Source organism: Triturus cristatus, chromosome 1_2 (assembly GCF_964204655.1).
Source record: "Triturus cristatus chromosome 1_2, aTriCri1.1, whole genome shotgun sequence".
Taxonomy (NCBI): domain Eukaryota; kingdom Metazoa; phylum Chordata; class Amphibia; order Caudata; family Salamandridae; genus Triturus; species Triturus cristatus.
In genome coordinates, this window is record NC_140580.1 from 35,503,515 (window position 1) to 35,526,113 (window position 22,599).

General features: G+C 44.9%; 1 protein-coding gene across 6 annotated transcripts in view; it reads left to right on the top strand.

The window, feature by feature from the left end:
- KDM5B (lysine demethylase 5B) overlaps positions 1–22,599 on the top strand; it is an 897,967-nt gene that overhangs the window by 88,139 nt on the left and 787,229 nt on the right. For 4 of the 6 annotated variants that reach the window (XM_085600396.1, XM_085600377.1, XM_085600387.1 and 1 more), the window contains exons 4-5: positions 9,498–9,668; positions 11,330–11,386. In XM_085600396.1, the coding sequence (XP_085456522.1) occupies positions 9,498–9,668; positions 11,330–11,386 (228 nt within the window). The remainder of the gene's footprint in view (positions 1–9,497; positions 9,669–11,329; positions 11,387–22,599) is intronic. The other 2 variants (XM_085600404.1, XM_085600414.1) reach the window with 1 other exon arrangement.

Sequence of the window (22,599 nt, forward strand, 5' to 3'; positions counted from 1 at the left end):
GTTCTGAGTGGGATGAATATATAGCTCCATTCGAGGGTGATACAACTCCTACTCCATTAGACTCCCCACTGAATTATATAGTTGCCTTCCCTGATTAAAAGGACATCTAAAAAGGTTTGATCTACCAGTCCCAACCAGAAAGATTGTGCAAGCAATACCAATATTAGATCATATCTGGTCAGAGGGGCTTAAAACAAAGAAAAATCAGGCAACAGTAGCAGCTGTTATATCAAGGCTCGACAATAAATGTAAAGCCCCAGATAATACTCCTGTGTGCTTTATTGGACACCCATGTTCAGATCAGACACCATGGTGATGCAAGCTGATCAATTGTCACCCTTGTCCACTCCACTGGACAGAGAAGGAAGAAGGCTAGATAATATTGGCAAGCGGGTTTCGGCAATGGATAGAACATCATTTGGGGCTCTCGCGCCTTAGCAATTTTGGGCCAGTAAAACAAGCAAATGTGGTCCGACGTCGCACTATGTTTAGATGGCGAAATATTTCAATATCTTTATTCAATTAGATTACAATATTCATAAAAGCACAACAATTAAAACATATCAAAGTATCCTGTATGGTGACCTTTCTATCTGTGCCAATTTCTCGAGATAACACTCAATTTACGGAAGATCTATTAAACCATTAAGATCGACAATATCATGCATACTAATCATTCTATCAATTAATTATTCTCCCTGACAAAATGCACAGTTTGAGTAGAACTATGAAAACAGTTGAAAAAGAATCATCTACAATAAAATGCAAACATTTGCTGGATGTCTGCTGCCATTGTATCCTATCATAAGGCTGGCCATCCTTTTCAAGGACTGGTGTCAACACATTAATCTAGAAGTTGCTCTACGTCAGCAGCGTTGTTTTCTGAAGTGTCTTTAGTGGACATCTGCTGGGCTTCAACCTGGAAAAACAGGCATACTTTTACTCAAAAATGTTGCCTGGATTCTACAGTGCAGAGGGATGCTGCAGTCAGTTAGCAGTTCTACGCAGTCTTTTTTTCGAAAAGGTAAGCCTTGTTAAATATTAATTATCCTCTAGCTGCAAAAAACTGTACTGTAGTAATGACCGATTGTTAATTCGGATTCAAGCTTTTTGAATTTACGAAAGATCTCATTCTGGAGAAGAATATTTACCTTTAACTAGTTCTCCAGAATTGGTATCTTTCTTAGGTACTCATGCGATCCAACCTCCTCCCTGTTAAAGGTTCATCTATGTATTAATAATTCACAGTGCTTTATTCAAATCTGAAGGATGGTGGCCACTTGGGATGTTGGTTTTTAAATTGATCGTCTCTGTTTGTCGAAGTTTGGTGATGGTAGTGTGTGCCATGTCCCCTAACACTGCATGTGATATTTGTAAGTCACACCTACAGCAGGCCTGACAGCCCTAAGGCAGGGTGCTGAAAATTACATTTGAGGGCATACCTGCATGATACGATATGCCCCTGTGCTGGTCAGTCCTATTACTTCCAGTGCAAGTGGACAGGGAAGCAATTTTAAAATATGTGCTGGACACTGGTGAAAATGAGTTCCCCACAGCTACATGATGGCTTCACTGAAAATATGGATGTTTGGTATCAAACATCTCTTATTGATAAACCCACACTTATTCCAGTGATGGATTTACCAATACATGCACCCAGAGGGCACCTTAGAGGTGCCACCTGAAAACCTACCAGCCTCTGGTGTGCTCACTGACTGGTTTCTGCTAGCCTGCCACCCAAGACACTGTTCTGACCTCCTAGGGTGAGAGCCTCTGCTCTCCGGAGGCCCAGAGGAAAAACTTGGCCAGGAAGAGGGTGTAACACCCCCTCCCACAGGATGACTTGCTGATTAGCCTCTCCAGGCCGGCAAGCTTCAAAGAGCTACCGCCTTTAGAATGCAAGTCTGGCTACCCTCCTAAAAGAAGTAGCCTCCCCCCTTTGTCCAGGACCCCCTTGGCACTTGGACAGGCGGGAAAATTAGCTAGTCAGGTAGGTGTTCCACTTCCAGGCTAGTACCACTCTAAGATGGACTACACTGAGGTGGACACAATTTTACGGAAATAGTCAGATTTGTGACGGCATTCTTAGGAATTCTGTGAGTGGGTTATGCCCACTTTCAACTTGAAGTGGTCATATAGGGAGCTTAGTGAACCCCAGGGTCAGCATCCCATCGACTACCACCCTACAATACCCTAGCACCTTTAAATTCTTTATTTAGGGGAGTCACTGGCACCACAGAAGCAGATCCTGATGACCTAAGAGTGGACACCGAAGAGGCACAAAAGCAGAGGGGAGAGAATAAGCAGCAGACCTTGTACCAACCCCACCGGTCTGTCTGCATCCCTCGTCGAAAACTGTGAATAAGTCGACTCGTCCTGCAGCAGTTGACTCCAGAACCTCTTGAGGGCACCCAAGACCTTTCGTCAACAACAGACCTTCAAAGCAAAGACTCTGAGGCCTCCCGAACTGCCACAACCTGACACCTGAAGCATCCACTGCACCCGTCGCCCCCAGCCTGATTTGAAGTGGGCCAACGATGTCAACCAGGTTCCCCAGCCCTCCAGAACTAGAGTCCATTGCATTGTATTGTAACAGCATTTATATAGCGTTTACTACCCCTGACGAGGTGTCAAAGTGCTTTTTCGGTGAGTAGCACTCTACTTCGGAACCCATAAAAGATTAGTGGTGAATTAGCATAGGAGCATTTTTAAGTAATTTGAGTGGTGGATATGTTAGTCAGGTATTTGGATTCAGAAGGATAGTGGAGGGATACAAGAGTGAAGGTTTACATTTATATAGCGCTTGTAACCCCCGATGTGGTGTTGATTCGCTTTTTTGGAGTGTAGCACGCTACTCTGAAACCCATAAAGGATTAGTGGTGAATTAGTATAGTGAAATATGAAATTAATTTGCGAAGTGGACATGTTAGTCTGTTATTTAATTTGAAAAGGATAGCGTAGGGATAGAAGAGGGAAGGATGTTTTGGACGTCATAGCAGTAGGAGGTGGCTTGGGATGAGATAAAGGGATGTGGAGGGGGGGAAGAGTCGGAGGGAAGGGTTTAGAAAGGCTTGTTTTGGGGGATCGTAATAGTAAAAGATGTATTAAATGATGCAAGGAGGGGTGGAGTAGGGAAGAGTCTAGAAAGGGTTATTTTGGGGATCAGAGTAGTGGTATGTTTGGGATGAATGAGAGTGGATGTAGAGGACATATTAATATAGGTATAGGGGAAGAAATAGGGTAGTGCACTGGATATGATGAATTAGAAGAAAAGTAATAAATATCTAGATCCATAAGTACCTGGAGGGTATATAGATGCATAAAGGAAGTTAGTATATGCAGTATATAACATAATTATTTTACAGGTTTATACAAAGCAATGCACATATATATAGGTACGTATCTTTAGTACAAATAAATGCTCATATAAAGAGGTATATGCTGTATATTTCTGTTTGCATGTGGTGCTTATGTGGGGAAGAGCTAATTCTGGACTCGTTTTTTGATGATAAGGTAGTTATCTGTGGATCTTATGTTGGGGAGTAAAGAGTTCCATAGTTTGGCTACTTGAACAGAGAAGGATGTGCCATCCATGGTCTTTTTCTTATATTTTGGGATTTTGAGGGTAGGTACCACTCTAGAGCGGAGGTTCCTTTTTTGAATGTGTTTGGTGATTTTATTCCTGATGAGTGGTTCCATTCCATGTATCGCTTTGTGGGTAATACAAAGCAGCTTGAATGTGGATCTTCTGGCAACCGGTAACCGATGCATGACTTTCAAGGCAGGGGAGATGTGGTCTTGCGGTTTTATACGTATATTAAAGGTAATCTGTGGTAGATGCTATTGGCGTAATCGAGTTTGGATAGAACAAGGGAGATGGTAGCTTGGACCTTGTGTGGAAATCCCAAATGGGAAGATTAGTCATTGTGGTTTCGCCCTCCGTGGACTCCTTCGACTGCTCCTGCTAAGAATACCTGACTCTTAAAGACACCTCTACATCTGTCTCTCCCCCCCTCCCTCCTTGGCCGCAGAGAAGAGGTCCTCACTGTGTCCACTTTTTGAAGTGAAAAGAATTTATATTTCTAAATGTACTTAACTGAACGATTTTTCTCTGATGCCTAAACATATATAAAGTTACTTAATTTTATAAATTGATGTGGATCTCCTTCCTGAGTCATGTGTATCATTTATTGATCATTGGGTGTATTTGCAAATGCCTTGCACTCCTCTGTGTTAAGCCTAAGGTTGCTCAACCACACGTGCAAGCCCCGGTCCACTCATAAGGAAACCCCTGGACTCTTTACACGGTATATCAGCTTCTTGATATATCCCATAAAGAGCCAGCTTCCTGCCGGTAGTATATTAAAACATCTTTGTTACAGCCATAAGGTTATATTTTGTATTGAACTCCTATCTTGATGTTAAAGTGGGACTCCCAGGATTGGGATGACTCTAGCATGTGAATCTATAAAAGCTAATTTTGGAGAACTAAAGTTACAGGTAAGCTACTTTTTTCTTATAGTTTGATAGTTTTCTAAAAACAAACGGAGACTGTATGTATTGCCAGGAGACAATTTCTTGTATTTCGTAGTATAGCCACTTTAGAGACACTAAGAGCCTAATTACAATGTCGGGTGGACAGCCTCCGACTGCTGGTTGGAGGCTTTTCGACTGACATTCAGTGGTGTAAAGAAGGTTTAAGGGGGGCCCCCTGCAAGGTACACAGAGGGGCCCCCACGCCGCATTTTATCCGTAGCTCTCACGCCGGAGTACTGTGCTGAGGGGGGCCCCCTGCAGCTCTGGGGCCCCCTCCGCAGCGCGGGGGCCTGTGTTACGCCCCTGCCGACATTGTAGGTTTAAAGTCCGAATGCCGTAGTATGATGATGGCGGTCGGATTTTAAACCAGCTGGGGAATCCATCTCTGTTCCGACGGGCTCAAGGAGCCCGTCGGCTAGTCGGAAAGGCCTCCTAATCACTTAAGGATGGCATTTCCGCAGTCGCGATTATGATGGCACTTTGCAACAGCAGTTCCATGTTGGCCTTTCCGACATGGAACTGCTGTCAGAAAAAGTCTGGGGGCCCCTTGCAGGGCCCCCTTCCCTCCTGGCCCTCCACATGTGGCCCTGGGGGGCACCTATGGTGCCCCCCCTTTACCACACGGTGCAGGGATGTTTAAAAACGTCAATTTTTTCAATGGGAGGTTGTGCTTCGGGCAGTTTCGGCCCGCCCCACAAGCTCCCATTGAAAATGAAAGATTGCGACCGCACCATGGGTCAGTTCCCAATCCACAGCGATGTCAGTCGGAGTCCTCTCTAACAGACATCCTAATAAGTTTCTTCGGTTTTTCTGTTCTTTCCATCAAAGTAAATACAACATCAGTGTCATTCCATTGTGGTAAATATTTCATTACCGGTACTATTTTTTATGCGGTAAAGTCTATTAAGAATAACTCAGTAAATATAAGAGGCAGAATCCGTGGTATTAGAGGTTTTAAAAGGCTTTATTCCTATACAAAGGAATACAATTCGAATTGTAGGCATTCTATTCCATCACCACGAAAGTTCAGGAAGGAAGGGCATACATTATTGACAGATAGGTAGTTTTATAGAAAATACATTACAGTGAAACAGATGCAAGAGGCGTAACAGCTGATAATACAGATAAACTGTGCATACGTAACTAATAGAGCCGGTCATAGGGGCGTAATTTAATAAACGTCATTATACATGATGTCACAAGTGGGTGGATCCATAAAAGAATCCTGCAATGTCAGCAGAAATGTTTGGCAGAGATGCGCGCGCAGCCGCATGACGTGTGATTGACGTGCAACTAGAGGGTGAAGGGGACTTGACATTTAGCTCTACATGTGGAGACAGAAGTCTGGGGGCTATGTCAACCTAATCCCAAATCATATCTAATATCCTATGTTTAAAGAACTGTGTTATCCAAAAGGAAAGGTCTCTAGGATAGAATCTATTCTATACTGACTGTTAGTGCGTGTGCAAGCGTCTAAGTGTCTACACTAGATGCGAGGGGGTAGGAATATTCCATGGTAACGGGGCTATGAATTACTTGCATGAGGACAGCGAGGCCTGGCCCTTTGCACGATAGCTGGAGGAATGTTTACCTAAACTACTAGACAGGAATGCATCGGATGAGGAGCGGAGGAGATAATCTTGAAGGTGAAATACAGTTTTTGGCAGGCGATATGCTGGATCAGGCACCGTTAGCCGCGCAGGGAGTAGGACAAAGTTCATGGATACAGATGCATGCTCAGACTGGAGCTTTCAGAAGCAGAAGGCAGGAAAAGGCTTGATGACAGAATTCGGGGCCTACTCGCCTGAATCTGTAAAATGTGGAAAGTGAACCACATAAAGTCGGTGGCCTTTCATACTTAGGAATGGAATATCTGACCCATTCATGGCGGGTCTGAAAGAGGACATGTTGACGGTGGATGCACATATATTTGCGTCTTCAAAACTGGAGCAGGAGGGAACATACATGTACTTATAGCATGCACATGGAGCCGTTGGGGTCTACGATAGGGGACATAACTGATCACAAAATTCACATTTCCTCACCATAGAAATGTTCTTGTTGCAGGCACTCAGCATGTTTCCTGCTAATTTGCACTGTAAGCATTACAGGGGAGTGTATTTTTTTTTTTTAATATAGACTCTTCAGAAATCTACTTTTCCTGTTTTAAAAAGAAAAAAAAAAGCTGCTTGCACCCAATTCAAAACAAACTTTATTCGACAGTTTAGTCATAAAAGCATGGTACAAAAATATTTCATTACACACAATGCCAGGCATAAATATAAAACTTGCTTGGGGAGATTAAATCAAATCATCATAAACTGGATTTCAATAAAAACTTTAAAAACCGTAATATGTGCTTAAGAAAAATTACATTTATGAGATTCTCATCCAAAGGAACACAAAACTTTAGCCCTGGATAATTATCCACACGCTCTGATAAAGCTAATAACAGCTAAAATAGTGTATCGCTATAAATCCCCTGGTACATGTGCAAAATGAGCAATGGCAGATACCACCATATTATTTAGATAAAAAATGACCACCCTAGAAATTTTACCACTGCTACATTAATAGGAGTTGATGTATCGGTACGTAGGATTCTTTCAGCCTCTTCACTCCTTCTAGTGCCTAGCAATTTACTGATGGGCACCAGCCATGCACGTCGTGGGTCAGAATATGCTGGGCAAGCAAACAGTAGATGTGCCTACGACTCCACATGGACCTGGCATACAGGGCACTTGTTATCACCTGATTTAGCCCATCTGGCAGTGACAGCTCTTAAAGGCAATGAACCCACCCTAAGCTGGAACTAGAACTTTCGATCATGTGTGTTAGTTATTGTGTCCCAGTATTTTTCTAGTCTCGGGATACATTTTATTTCCAGAAAGATTCCTGTAAGCGATGATGACTCGCTAGTTCTGAGGGTTTTGTGCGTTACCCTCTCCCAGTATTTTTCTTTTAAAAACTTTTTCGGGGGGAAGCGAGCAGTAGTTGGGTCATCCCATAGTGTTGTCAGGCCAATACTTATTAGGGTATCTCGAACCTCACGTAACCATTTGATTTGGTCAAAGTTATCAGCCTTTATTATATCCATAAAGCCCGCTGCATATGATATCAATTCAGGTGTAGTCCAAAATCTACGTCAGTATAGTAAAGGGCGTAATTTTGCAATATCAGCCAAGGGCTTTCTCCCAGGATCGTAAAGTAGTGGACACACTGGGGTTCTTTGAGGGAGGTTGGTAATCTTACATAGGAACCTATTTTCTGCTATGATAAGTTTTGTCAAATTTTCACACCCCCATAGTTCTGCTCCATAGAGGGCTGAGCTTACCACTTTCATATTTTATACCTGGAGCACCGGTCTAATTGGTTTTGTGAGTGAAGTATTATACTCCAATTGGAGCACTCCCGCCAATTGTCGATGCTTTGATGTCGCCAGGTCAATTTTTGGTTCCATTTTAGATCACTCTGTATATTAACCCCCAGATAAGTAAACGCTTTGACTTGCTCCAATGGACAATTGTTCATTAAAATACTACCTTTAAAAGCTCTATGTGGGTTTAAAGACATACATTTCGTTTTCGACACATTAACTTCCAGACCCCACGTGGTGCAAAACTCCTCGAAAATTAACCGGGCCGCTTAAGGCTACTTGGGGTCTTTGAAATAATTAATGTGTTGTCCGCGAACATTAAAATGGCGATTCTTTTTCACCTGCTAATGACGGGGCATCAGTAGTGGTAGATTCCATGCTATTCACTATTCCGTTTGTAAACAACGAGAATAATGTGGGGGCCATAAGGCAGCCCTGGCACACACCTCTCTCTACCCGAAAAGCACTAGTAACCATTCCCTGGGAGCCCCATAGAATTTTAGCATAATTATCCTCGTGCATTCTGATAATGAGTGTTAACAGTTCGGGAGGCATCCCCCAATTCCTGCAGAATCACCAATAATTTAGTACGGGGAACAAGGTCAAATGCTGACTTTAAATCGACAAAGCTGCTTGCACCCTTTAGTGTCATGCTGTGAGGCAAGATATTATGGTGGTGGTCTAATTATATCAGAGCTCTTATAAGTCTTCTCATTATGTAAGGGTTTGTATTCTAATCTGTTTGGATTTTATCAGGAGTCTGACTTTGCCACCTTCTTCAAATTTGCTTATGGGCCAGGAAGTGAGATACAGAAGCTCAAGGGTTACATTGCACTGAGAGAGTCTGTGCTTTTCCACAAACTTGAAGGTTTAAGGATATTCACAAACTATTCTCTAATCTCTTCCTGCACTAGAAAGGGTTTGGAAATGTACTCCTGACAAGGGCAGGAGTGAAACTTTTCCCAGGGTGAGGGAAAACAAGGGGTATAAGGAAAGTGAATGTGCTGTTGCTCAGCATATATTCATGCGAGCAGATATGTGTGTGTATTTGCCCAGGTGAAGATGGAATTCACAAAAGATTACTAGAAATAGGAGTTTCAGGCCTACTCTTGTAAACAAAATAGAATTCCTGAAAGTAGTAAATCTGCACCACTGCAACGACTCATACATGTGTGCAGGTGTCCTTCTGTAACTTAAAGAATTGGGCTTGTAATATATTTTTGTATTGCCTATAATGGTTTCGCACTGATTCACTATTAACCTTTTTTTAAACATTGGCACCCATCAAACACATTTACTAGATAAGGCCTTATAAAGTGGTATCTGAAGCTGCACAACAGTTCAGCTAAACTGTTTTTCAAGTTGCAAATTTGTTTGGGTACGTTTTTTTTTTAATGCAAAAAATTCACCAATTTTGCCTTCCAGCTTCTGGGAGCATTCTGGGGTCATTATAAGAATCGTCAAACTCTTACATTTTTCAAACGTGTACACATTTTTATACTGAAACCACTGCCATTAATGAATTAATGAGCCATATATGAAAGTTTGAGCAGCATAGATATATATGTATCTATTCCATTTCTAGTTTGTTGCTGAATATGGTGGCTTTGACACAGTCTGCCGGGAGAGGAGATGGACCAAAATAGCAACAAGAATGGGGTTTTCTCTGGGGAAGGCGGTGGGATCCCACATCCGAGCCCACTATGAACGCATTCTATATCCATTCAACTTGTTTCAAAGTGGAGCCAGCCTTCTGGTGAGTACTGCACGGATTACCGAGCCTTCAATAGGCTCATTATTGTGGGACCACTGTGACTAAACTGACTGTGTGGACTTAAACATACAAATGTGCATAACTATTGCAGAACTAAGTGTTGAAAGACTCGATGAATATTTAGCTTGTCAACTACAGAAAACAATCTTCAGAAATGTTCGCTTCTGTTTGAGCTCTGTAATGGTAAATGTGGTAGTTTTCTTAAATTCCAGCCGGTCATTCAGCAGAGAGCTGTACATTACTGACTGCAGGGACTAAATGTACCAGAGTAAGAAGCATCCTTTTCTCAACTAGTGCTAATTTGGCAGTTCCTTATAGGCTCGACGTGCTCTTAGTTAAGACCAGTTGTTGATCCCCCACACCTACATTCCCTCAGTTTCTGACTTTTGAAGAATGATCTTAATCCACACAGACCTGGTGTTTTCAGGTGCCATATTTTTAGTAGTATATTGTTACTAGTGCAGTAAAAAGGGAGTGGAGTCTAGTGACATACTGTCATACACAGCAGTGTTTTTCTGGCATACACTGATGTCTGTTGCTGGACAGCAGTGTTCATATATAACTCGTATAGAGTTGCCACTTGTCCTCCAGAGTCAGGCATGCTGTGTTGTAGTCTGTTTTTCTGTATTCCTGTTTCAACTGTGCAGGCTGTCCACCCTCCCCAGAAGTAGGAATGTCAGTGCTTCTATACCCCAGCTTGCACAATCAAGGTGACAGTCATCCAATTTGTGTCTCCATTGATAATTGTGCCACAGTGCAATTAGACACTGGTCTTGCCGTTTAGAAAGTGATCCTGATCGGCATCTCCTTTCTGGCACCCACGACTCACATCCTCCACCATGTACTAAGACTCCCTGATTCTATGCTTTGTAATTGCTAATAGAAGCCTTGCACCACACACAAATTCAGTCCTCCTACAGTCCCTTAAGTGAAATACCCCTTATTTCTCATAGTGCAGTGCGGACAGACCCTTTCTCAGATTAGAGTGGGAGAAGCAGCACCAGTCTGTCCTCTGGGGTAAACCCTGTAGACCCTAGATTTGAAAGACCATACTGGCTCCTTGCCTCTCACAGCGTGATCTGGAACAGGCCACTGTTCAGCAGGCAATATAAGAGATCCATCAATCACTTCCTATTGAAAAATCAGGAAGAAAATGCTTGCTTCCATCTGTGTAATCTGGGACACTTCTTCACCTTCTACAATATAATCTGAGATTGACTATCTTTCCTAGTGAGGCATTTTTGATTTCTAAATATTTTGAAGTTTTGGGCACATAAGGCGTTTAAAGTTGCTCCAAATATGCTTTAAGTTTTTTAGTACCTATTGTAAACAAAAAGAAAACAAAACCCTGAACAATTATAACAGTTCAATGTTTTTGCTAAATTGTTTTCCATTATCTTTAAATTCTTGACATTTCTTTGTGAATTCTTCAGTGTGCAACACATGAACCCGGTGTATCAGAGCTTTATATATTTACTTATCCATTCGAACGATACGTCATGATATGCATCCATTAATTTGGTTATCATTAGCCTGATTTAGTAAATGTAAGATCCTTTCCCCTCCATTTGGGTGCTTGTGGCCTCTGCGCATGAGGTCACAAAAATGTTTTTTATAACTGTATAAGCTCTCTCTTACATTAGGCACCTGAAACATATTCCCAACTGATGTGTCTAATGGATCCTGCAGCTCTGGAAAAGGTATGTCTCTGTACTTAGAACAGTTGGTCTTTGGGTATGAAATGGAGGGCATTGGGCCCTTTTCTGAAATTAAAACAAGTGAAACAACTCTGAAGCTTTGCAGTTCTGTGCTTTGGGAGTCAAAATGTCAGCTTTACACCAACTTAATCTCCTTTACTGGTGGTGGTGGGGGGGGGGGGGGGGGGGATTTATGCTGCTGCGCTCTTTCACGATACTGTGCTTCATAGTGCTGTTTGTGCTTTCATGCAGTTCTGCTCATGTCTGTCGTTCGCCTTGCTTTCCCCTTTGTTTCCATGCCACCTTTCAATATTGTCTGTAGTTTCAGATGCTTTTCTGGTAGTTTCTGCTCTTTGGCCGTTTTGCTTGTTGTTGCAGTTCACAGGATATTTAAGGTCTTCTAGCTGTAGTGCCATCCAATCTCAAATCAGTTGGATCTCCGTGTAGTGACCGGCCACGCCATCTGGGTGTTTTGTTGTTTAGGTCAGTCAGAGGAAGAACCCAACTATAGCTTATGTTGAGATGCTGCATCTGTGAATTGCTGTTAAGCCCTCCATAACTGCCAGCAACCAGTACTGAATCCTTCACCCATTACCAGTTACTAATCTCATGTACTTTAAAGGTCCTTTGTGTTTGTGTATGGCACCTTTTTGGAAAGGACCTATGTTCAAAGCATGTGAGCTGTAGATCACATACTTTGCATAAGATCGCCATTTAGTGTTGGGTCCAGATGTTTGCCCTTTGTTTTTCTGGGAGAAGTTTTCCCTAGTCATGAGGTAGGGGACTCCTCCCTTAGGTGATAGTGTGCAAGACTCCATCTTCAGATTGTTTTCTTCCGCCATCGGGTTCGGATTTAACTTGCTACGCTCTGGTTCGACGTCGATCCTTCGGTCCTTCTCGGCGTGTATAACATTCACACTCGACGGTATTGTTTCCGATCGCGTTTCCATTTCTTAGCGGATCGTGTGATTATTTAAAACCAATTTCGATTGGAGAGCTCTTGGTAGGCCGTCGGGCCTAGCCCCTGGTTTGACTCGCAGTCGACCCGCGCACCGACTAGGTGTGCAACTTGTGCTTGTCACCCGACCACAGGGAAGACCACTGCGACACGTGCAGAACTTTCCGCTCCAAAATAACTCTTCGCGATCCTCGGGCCCGACGACGCGACATGCAGAGACAACAAACAGACTTCATTCCGGACCTCTTCGGACCTGAGGAGGAGGAAGGAGGCGAGCGCTTTGGAGCCGATGAGGAACAGGAAGACATCTCCATTTCCGAACACAGCTCCAACGAGGATGAAGACATCCCGCATGGACAACTTACTGTAAGTACAGTCTCTACCTCGCACCACCTTCCACTTCCATTGAAGAAAAAGGCTCCGGACCAACCCGTGCCCTCGGGCCCCGGTCGGCACTGATATCAAGCTTCCGAAGCCCCGCCTTCTGGCCCGGCACCGAAGCCTAGCAAAAAGCCTTCAGGCTCCGAAAAGCCCCATGCCAAATAGGGCACCGAGCCAAAGACTTCGCAGTCGAAGAAAGAATCCGGCACTGAACATCCTCCATCGCCACCGAAACAAGCTTTAGATCTGAAAACTCCGGCCAAGAAACCATCGGCTCCAAAACTTTCGGTGCCGAAGCACACGGAGATGCCGAAGTCACCTAAAAAGCATGCTTTCGGTGAACCACTCGACAAACCGGATCCGAAACAGAAAATCCTGGTTATACATCCAAAATCTGGACATATTACCACTAAAGTGACTTTAAAGAGGGGTGCTACTACAGAAGAGGAACACCACATCCCATTGAAGAAGAGAACCATTGGGACAAATCCTTCCCTTCCTCCTCTACCTCTTCCTTCACCTTCTCTACCCCAGCCTATACCTGTGTCAACTTCACCCGAGCTCTCTCTCTCTCGCTCTCTCTCTCTCTCTCTCTCTCTCTCTCTCTCTCTCTCTCTCTCTCTCTCACACACACACACACACACACACACACACACACACACACACACACACACACACACACACACACACACACACACACACACTCTCTCTCTCTCTCTCTCTCTCTCTCTCTCTCTCTCTCTCTCTCTCTCTCTCTCTCTCTCTCTCTCTCTCTCTCTCTCTCTCTCTCTCTCTCTCTCTCTCTCTCTCTCTCTCTCTCTCTCTCTCTCTCTCTCTCTCTCTCTCTCTCTCTCTCTCTCTCTCTCTCTCTCTCTCTCTCTCTCTCTCTCTCTCTCTCTCTCACTCTCTCACTCTCTCACCACACACTCTCTCTCTCTCTCACACACTCTCTCTCACACACTCTCTCTCACACTCTCACTCTCACACACTCACACACTCTCTCTCACACACTCTCTCTCACACACTCTCTCTCACACACTCACACACTCTCTCTCACACACTCACACACTCTCTCACACACACTCTCTCTCACACACTCACACACTCTCTCTCACACACTCACACACTCTCTCTCACACACTCACACACTCTCTCACACACACTCTCACACACTCACACACTCTCTCTCACACACTCTCACTCATGATGAAAGGGATGACCAGACATGTAGACAACATTTTTAAGGATCCTTTTAAAGCACATATCCTCACCCCTAGGGTAGATAAAATTACAAGCCTGCCCCATCGGATCCAGTCTACATAAAGGGCCATCTACCATTAGATTCATTAGTAGTTTCTAATGCACGGAAAAGGGCAAACTCCCAGAGTACTGCAGACGCACCACCCCCAGATAAAGAGTCTAAACTCCTTGATACTTCAGAGAAAAGGATAACCTCCCAGGCAGCTAACTTCTGGGGCATTTGTAATACCCAAGAATTGCTAGCATGGTATGATCGCGCACACTTGGATGAAATGGAACAACTCATCCAATTTCTACCTCAAGAACACAAATCAAAAGCGCAAGACATGGTACGTGAGGGACAGTTAATTTCTAATAACTAAATTAGATGTTCCCTGGATGCTACTGATACATCCGCCCGAGCGGTGAACACTATTGTTCTTTTAAGAAGACACGCCTAGCTGCGCATATCAGGGTTTAAACCAGAGGTTCAGACTTCGATATTAAACCCACCCTTTGACAAGGAACACCTTTTTGTGCCGGTGGTAGACATTTCACTTGAAAAAATGAAGGAGGATACTGAAGTGGCTAAATCCATGGGAGCCCTTCAGTCTCCACAAGGCAGTGGTTCCTTTTGTTGCTCCTTGTATCGAGCGTGGTCCAAAAATACTGCATCCACCCATAAGGGCAATAACCAACCCTCGGTTCCAAGGGTTTCTTTTGAGGCAATTACAGAGGAAACCACGGCAAGGGCAGAGTGAGTTAGGCCCAATGTTATTCTATGGGAGGCAGGGAGGCCTTGGTTGGTGGCTCCTGACTAGCAGGCCACGCGGCTCTGGGAGCTGAGCTCCTGGTCACTTGCTCAGGGCAAATGGGGAAGTAGGTAGGAGTAGAGGTTACACTGCCAGGGCCACTCGGGCGGCTGGGTGCAGGGTGCTTTTGAGCCTTCGGGCGCTCAATGGATTTCAATGGGAAAGCTCCAGGATGAACAAAGGCTGCAAGCTCGGGGACGAAGATTCTTCAGGTGCCACCACCACTTCGAGAGGTAAGTTGGGTAGTTGGAGGATAGGTAGGTACCCAGGAGTCGGGCACAGGGGGCCGCAGGGCGTCTGGTGCAGGGGTTCCTTTTGGTATCAGGAAATCTTACCCTTTGTTGATCGCGGTTGGGTGGGGTCCCTGGTTCTGAGGCTGCAGGAGCGTCGAGGTGAGTCCTTGGGTACCGGATTCGGGGTCACAGTCGCCGGGGCGGGGGGGGGGACGTCCTCAGGGTCTTTGTTCACTTCGGCACATGCCAGGCTTGGCGGGTGCAGAGAGTGCAGGGTTCGCGGTTCCGGGCTGGTGCCAGGGGTTAGAAACTTGCTTTGAGCAGAGCCACTGCTCATGGGAGTCCCAGATGCTCAGAGTCACAAGGTAGCCAGGTCCTCCGGGGTTAGTGAGGTTGCTGGCCACAAGAGGTGCTGGCATTTAGCAGGAGCAGGTTCGAGGGTCGACAGGCCGGTGGGGCTGGGGCCAAAGCAGTTGGTGTCTTCCTCTTCTTAGCAGCTGCACGGCAGGTCTTCTTTCTTCTTGCTCTTCTTTGCTTTTTCGGAATCTGGAATCTAAAGAAGGAAGGTTCAGGGTGCCCCTAAATACTAGATTTAGGGGCGTTACAGGTAGGTAAAGGGCAGGGACCAATGGGTCCCTGCCCTGGGGTGGGTACACCCCCTATCCTGCCATTCTCCTGTGGGAGGGGGGCAGTAGCCTAGTCCTGATTGGGCAGGGTCTCCCATCTTCAAGATGGTGAGCGCCCGGAGCTGTGCTTCACCTCGCCTCCCCCACCTGAGGGGTGGGGTTGGCATGCTGGCACATCCCCTGTCCATACTTGGGGTTTCCAGCCAGTCTTCCCGCCAGAGTGGGGGTCAGAACCGGTGGGGGCCAGTTTGCTGGGTACAGCAAGTGGCCTGGAGAAGCTCACAAAGGCGGCATGCCTTTGAAGCTTCCCCCTGCCCATCCTGGGGGGAGGAGACCTAGCACCTTGCCCAGAATGTGCATTCTTGCAGGCCCAGGAGAGCGAGGGCTCTCCACCCAGGTGTCCAGCAATATGCCTGCGGTGTGGAAGCCTAGGCAGCCTCGCAGACCAGACGTGGATTGTAGGTTAGGTTTCAGGGGGCAACACTAAGTTGCCCTCTGTCGTGCATTGTACATTAAATCCCACACTGGCATCAGTGCGGTTTTAATGTGCTGAGAAGTTTGATACCGAACTTCTCAGTCTTCAGTGTTGCCATTATGGTGCTGTGGAGTTCGTGTTTGATGAGCTCTCAGCACCATATACTCTTAAATGGCAGCACTGCACTTACAGTGCCCAGGAATGGACCTGGGTACTGTAGGAGCACAGGGCTCATGCTCCTGTGCCCACACCACTGGCATAGGGCACCCAGCTAGAGGGGTGGCTGATGTATGCGAGGGCAGTGTAGGTTGTGGCCATGGCACACAGGAATGTGTGCCATGTCGACTCTTGGTTTTGCCTTGTACCCAGACACTCAGCCTGCAAGGGCAGTGTGGTTGTGTTAGGGTACAGGGCCTCTAAGGGTCTAAGGGTGGCACAATGAGTGCTGCAGCCCTTAGAGGCCTTCCCTGGTCACAAGGCCCTGGGTACCTAGGGTACAATTTATCAGGGGCTGACATGTGGCCAGGGTTTGCTAATTTGGGAGTTTAGGTTTTAGGGAAGGAACATAGGCCCTGGGCACCTGATTGGCAGGAGTCCAGGGCACACTCAAGTGGGGGCATTCCATGCAGAAAAGATGGCACTTTCTCACACACACACCCGTTGTCCAAAGTCAATGCTCTATGGATGAACTGGTCAGGGATATTTGCCTATGCTTTTCCGCCTCTCTCACTCATTCCATCAGTGGTTCGGAAACTCGGGCAAACATCACTCACGCTAATATTAGTGGCTCCAACATGCGCACGTGAACCCTGTTTAACAACCCTGTTGGAACTCTCTGGTACCACACCAAAAATGACATTTAACTCCCAGTCTCCTCACACAGAGCCATGGAGAAATCAAACACCCAGATCCCAAACAACTGAACCTCGCGATCTGGCTCCTGAAGTCATAGAGTTTGGTTATCTCAACCATCATCCAGACTGTATGAACATTATTAGAGAGGCCAGAAAGCCTACCACAAGGGCCTGCTACGACGCCAAATCGAAGCGTTTTGTTATGTATTGCAATAACCATCACATCAACCCTCTTGATGCTTCCATACAGGACATACTGTGCTACCTATTACATTTGCAGCAGTCGACATTAGCCTATACATCCATCAGACTGCATCTCGCTGCCATAGCAACTTACCTACAAAAAAAGGCAACACTTATCGTTATTTTGAGTGGCCGTCATCAAGGCATTTATGGAAGGGCTAAAAAGAGTAATACCACCAAGACTTCCACCTGTCCCAGTATGGAATCTTAACATACTCCTCACAAGGCTAATGGGTAAACCATTCGAACCCATGAACAGATGTGAACTACAGTTCCTTACTTGGAAAACAGCTTTCCTCATCGCAATCACTTCATTGAGGAGAATGGGTGAACTACAGGCACTAACCATAGAAGAACCCTTTTTCCAGCTAGATAAAGTAGTTCTTCGTACCAACCACAAATTCCTAACTAAGGTTGTATCTGGATTTTACATCAATCAGTCGGTTGAATCACCTGTGTTCTCCCCTCAACCTGCCTCTGTTGCAGAACGAGCTCTACATACCTTAGATGTCAGAAGAGCTCTTTTGTATTACACTGAAACAAACAAAATAATTTCGTAAAACGAAACAATGTTGTCGCTTTTGCACAACCTCACAAGGGCAATCCTATCTCCAAATCAGGAATTGCTAGGTGGATTGTTAAATGTATTCAAATTTGTTATCAAAAAGCCAAAAGGACCCTCCCCTAGAGCACACTCCACTTGCAATCTGGGGGCTCCTATGGCTTTCTTAGGGAATATCCCTATTACTGATATCTGCAAAGCTGCAACATGGTCTACACCACACACATTCACCAAACACTATTGTGTAGATGTGTTAGCAAGACAACAAGCTAATGTGGGTCAAGCAGTACTTAAAACGTTATTTCAGACCACTCCAACGGTTACAGGATAGCCACTGCTTTGGGGAGACTGCTGTATAGTCTATGCAAAGCATGTGATCTACAGCTCACATGCCTCGAACGGAAAATGCTACTTACCCAGCATGCATCGGTTCTTGGCATGTAGAGCTGTAGCTCTCATGCGCCTACCCACCTCCCCGGGTACCTGTAACTGCTGTAGTTCCCTGTTTTACAATACATACTTATGCATGGACATCTCTATTCTTTACTACTACTCCATTCTCTCACCCACTGCGGAGAACAATCTGAAGATGGAGTTGATGACCATGTGCACTATCACCTAAGGGAGTAGTCCCCTACCTTGTGACTAGAGAAACCTTCTTCCAGAAAAACAAAGTGCAAACATCCGGACCCAACACTAGATGGCGATCTTGTGCAAAGCATGAGATTCTACAGCTCTACATTCCAAGAACAGATGCATACTGGGTAAGTAGCATTTTCCATATACCCAATCCCCTTTTTTTTCAAGTCTTTCACAACTATAACCCTCAATATGTGACTCTTTGACCCTTCCTTCATTCCCTAGACTAAAGAACAAGGGTTTTATAGGAAGGAAATCGGCAGTGCAATGCGCCCTGAGGAACTCTTTTCAAAGCACAAAAGTAGAAATTGCTTCCACTGTCTGAAAGAGGCTGATAGCTCACCTGCTCAGATCTGTCTTCTCTTGACTATTACTGGCCAGCCTCCCGCCACCCCTTTCCCTTTTTCCTCTGCTTTTTAAAAAAATCATTCTGCATTAGAAAACCAAGCCGCATTGGGTTTAATGCAACTTGAGAAGTTAGAAACTCATTTAACATACCGCAACCACATATGATTCACACCAGATATGTAGAGAATCTCAAATTACAAATATAAGCCCTGGCAATGTGGCCAAAGATGGCAGTGGCACAGCAAGTTCTAAGCCCCCATCATAACTAGGTCACACCAAATGTGAGGATACAGCTTAAATTCATTGAGCTATGACCTGTCTTGTGAACCACTGAAACTGCAGCCCTATTAAAAGGGATATGGAAATTGACAGTTTTATCAGAAACATGAAGCTTCTAATTTGGTATGTTTAGTTCTCCTGTTTGCAATCTTAATTGAAGCTATGATCATTGAATAGTACAGCTCATACATGCTATTGCAGACTTTTTTTTTATATATAATCCTATACAAACAATGATTTTTCGTGGAAAACAGTTAAGAAATAATTTGTGTAGCCTACCTGCTGGCCCAATATATATATTTTGTCACAAGTCCATGCGCTCTCAGATACAACAATGATCACCATCCAGAGTCACGTGACCAAGGCTGCGGAGGCAGTTGAAACGCGTTGTGTAATAAACCTGGTTGTTTCACTCTGGATGGTGATCGTTGTTGTACCTGAGAACGCACAGACTTGTGACAAATTCTTTGGATTATTGCTGGCGTGTGCGCCACCCTCCTAGGGTGTCAGCTGCCCGGAAGGAGCTTTCTTTAGTGTGATATATATATATATATATATACACACACACACACACACACACACACACATACTGAAGTGGCTTTGTGCCTTGTAACTTATTTCACCAACTTTTCTTTGAAGAAAAAAATAATGAAGACAAAGGTAATAGTGTCAGGAAGGCACCATCATGCCCTGCAGTGGTAGCTGCCTTTGTTTGTTTTTCAGGGATGTTATCAAATTACTAGAGCACAACATATTCCTTCAGTGGTATCCTGGTTCTGGATACTGCGCATTAAGCCAAGGAAAAACAGCTGGAAAGAGACTTAGCTCCTAAAAATACAGGTCTTCAAGGCATTTCTGGAATTCAGTAAGAAGAGAATCTTGCAGAGAATAAGATGTTTTGCCACCCTGACCAAGAAAGATTTGGCAACTGATCAAGTCTCCTTAAGTCTAGGAACAGTAAGACCTCTGTGGAACGTAGGCATCGACTACATGTGTAGTTGGTGAATTTTTACGATAGTCCGGTCCAATGTGGTGAACAGCTTTAAAGACCTTGGATAAAGACTTGAATGCAGTCCCTCCTAGTTTTTTTGGGGGACTGGGAGCCAGTGAAGAAGTCTTTAAGGCTCCTGAGGCAAAGGTAAAATGTAGGATCCTGACTTGTCTAAACCCTTTCCAACTTCTCCTCTGTTAATAAAAGTTGCTTATGACCTAACGATTCCAATAGAGGAGACTAGGATTACAAGTAACTAACCTGTTTACCTTCTGTTTGAGATCTACATTGGTAGGCCTATATACTGAATAGAATAGCAATAGCAAACACCACTTCCTAAACCGTGGGAGCCACTTGTTAATCTGTCCTGAAATGTGAAACAAGCCAATATAGTGTAATTGATCTCCAAGTAGCTGCATTGCAGATCTCTGAATTGCCTGTAGTAACTTTTCCTCTTGTGAAATGTGCATTTGGTATACTGATTGCGAAATGTGCATTACTGATTAATATGGGGAGATGGTCAAATGGGAGACTGGTTTATCGACTTAGGAGTGTCCTTATTACAGATAAGGCAAGTCAGTACCACATATTTTTGACTCCTTTCAAAATTGTTCCCAAGTACATTCCAGTGCTAGATGCTCGTTTCAACTCACGTTGAACCTGCTTAGATCACTGGTTTCTGGTCAACCTAGTATTATAAAGTTTTTTATTTTTTTTGGGTACTGTTGAACAGTTTTGCACCCCTTGAACAGACTTTCATAGCATTAGGTAGACTGTTGGAATCTAAAGGAGTTTCCTAGCTGCAGGTAGTCAGTCCAGGTCTTTGTACATATTATAACGTTTTGGATTTGTCCTTTTTTATTTTTTCCGTGCCACTGCTTTGTGCTCTTTTTCGTTATGCGGGATTCTTTGCAGTTAATTACGACATTCAAGCTTTTAGCTCTGATCCTGTATGCGCTACTTTTCTGTATAAAACAAACCGTGTTAGATAAACTGAAACGGTTTAATGTTCTTGAAAATGCCATGCATGATCTTGACCCACCTACAAAACATTTCTGAGGTATCTGTTGCTTGATTTTTCATTTCTCATCTCAAGAAGGCCTAAGTCCGATGTCGCACGCTGGAGGTCCCTTCCTCTCTCCATGCTGAGAAGGGCAGTCCTCTTTAAGATGATGGCCCTCCTTCGTTCCCTGTATGCTCTCCAAAATACGATGGACTTGGTCCCAATGTCCTACTTCAAGGAAATTGAGTCTCCAGAGGAAACTACTCTGGGATGGCAGACCCCGGATAGCGTTCTCAAAGCTGAACCTCAACTGGTACAATGGGGGTATCAGTCTCCCCACCTTAAAAAATACTATTGGGCATCTCAGCTAGCGGCGATCAATCACGGGATACATTGCAGCCCAGATGATCCCAGATAGGCCATGGATAGGTGGCTGCTCCCGGGGGGAGACTATACCAGGGCTTTGTATGCCAAACCCGGTAGGTTCCCATTGACTGGCCCTACCGCGCACGCTGTCCAGACATGGCATGCTGTCAATAAGCACCTGAAATGGGACGGTAAATTTACGCTGGCCACGCCGCTATGGAATTCGGAGAAACTAGGGAGCCTCTGGAAATCCAAGAGTTTTGATAAGTGGGATCTTATCGGGATCTCACGAATCAAGGACATTTGGGGGAAGGGCACGGTTCTGCCATTTGCATCCCTTAAAACACAATATAGCTTGATGGACGCTGAATACTACCGTTATCTCCAGGTCCGCCATGCGTTACTTGCACAGATCCCTAGGAACGCGACGCTCCCAGAGGCCTCCCCACTGGAGGCTGGAGTGCTAGATGGACCCATCCAAGAGAAGACCATTTCCCTTATGTATAGGAAGTTAATTAACAACATGGATGATCCACTGCAGATTCTGAAGGGAAAGTGGAACAGTGAAGGCCAAGAGCTGGATGACGAAGACTGGCAAGAGGCTGTCTCCTCCCCGAGGGTAGTGGCAACCCAGGCCAGGCTTAGATTAGTGCAGCTTAAAATACTGCATAGGACATATGTAACGGGACCCGGACTGGTTCGCATAGGACGGGCAGAAAGTGGAGAGTGTAGACGGGGGTGTGGAGAAACATATTGGAGATACATCCACCGCACAATGCGGTCAGTACTAGGGGTCGATATGCAGCCAGAGACGCGGAGATGCATACTAAATGTCTGGGAGCCTACAGATCTCAACACATACTCTTAGCAGTGGGCTACACTGGCGTTTATGATTGCCAAATGAACATTGCACAGTTGTGGGGCGCTGTTCGGCCACCCCTATTGGGGAGGTGTAAGGAAGATTTAGATTGGTGCATGTTTAGGGAAAAATCAGTTTTTGCAGCCAGGGGATGCCCCGGGAAGTGGAGCAAGATATGGGGAGCCTGGAACCAGTATAGAGGTGATATCTGTCCCCCACCTTGTCAGCGAACCAATGAAGAGACTCTTGATACCCCCTAACCGCAAAGTCATGATAATTGTAACATATTTTGAAATGTATAAATGACTACTGAGAGATGCTGAAGTCACCTGCTTGTATGTAATCGAT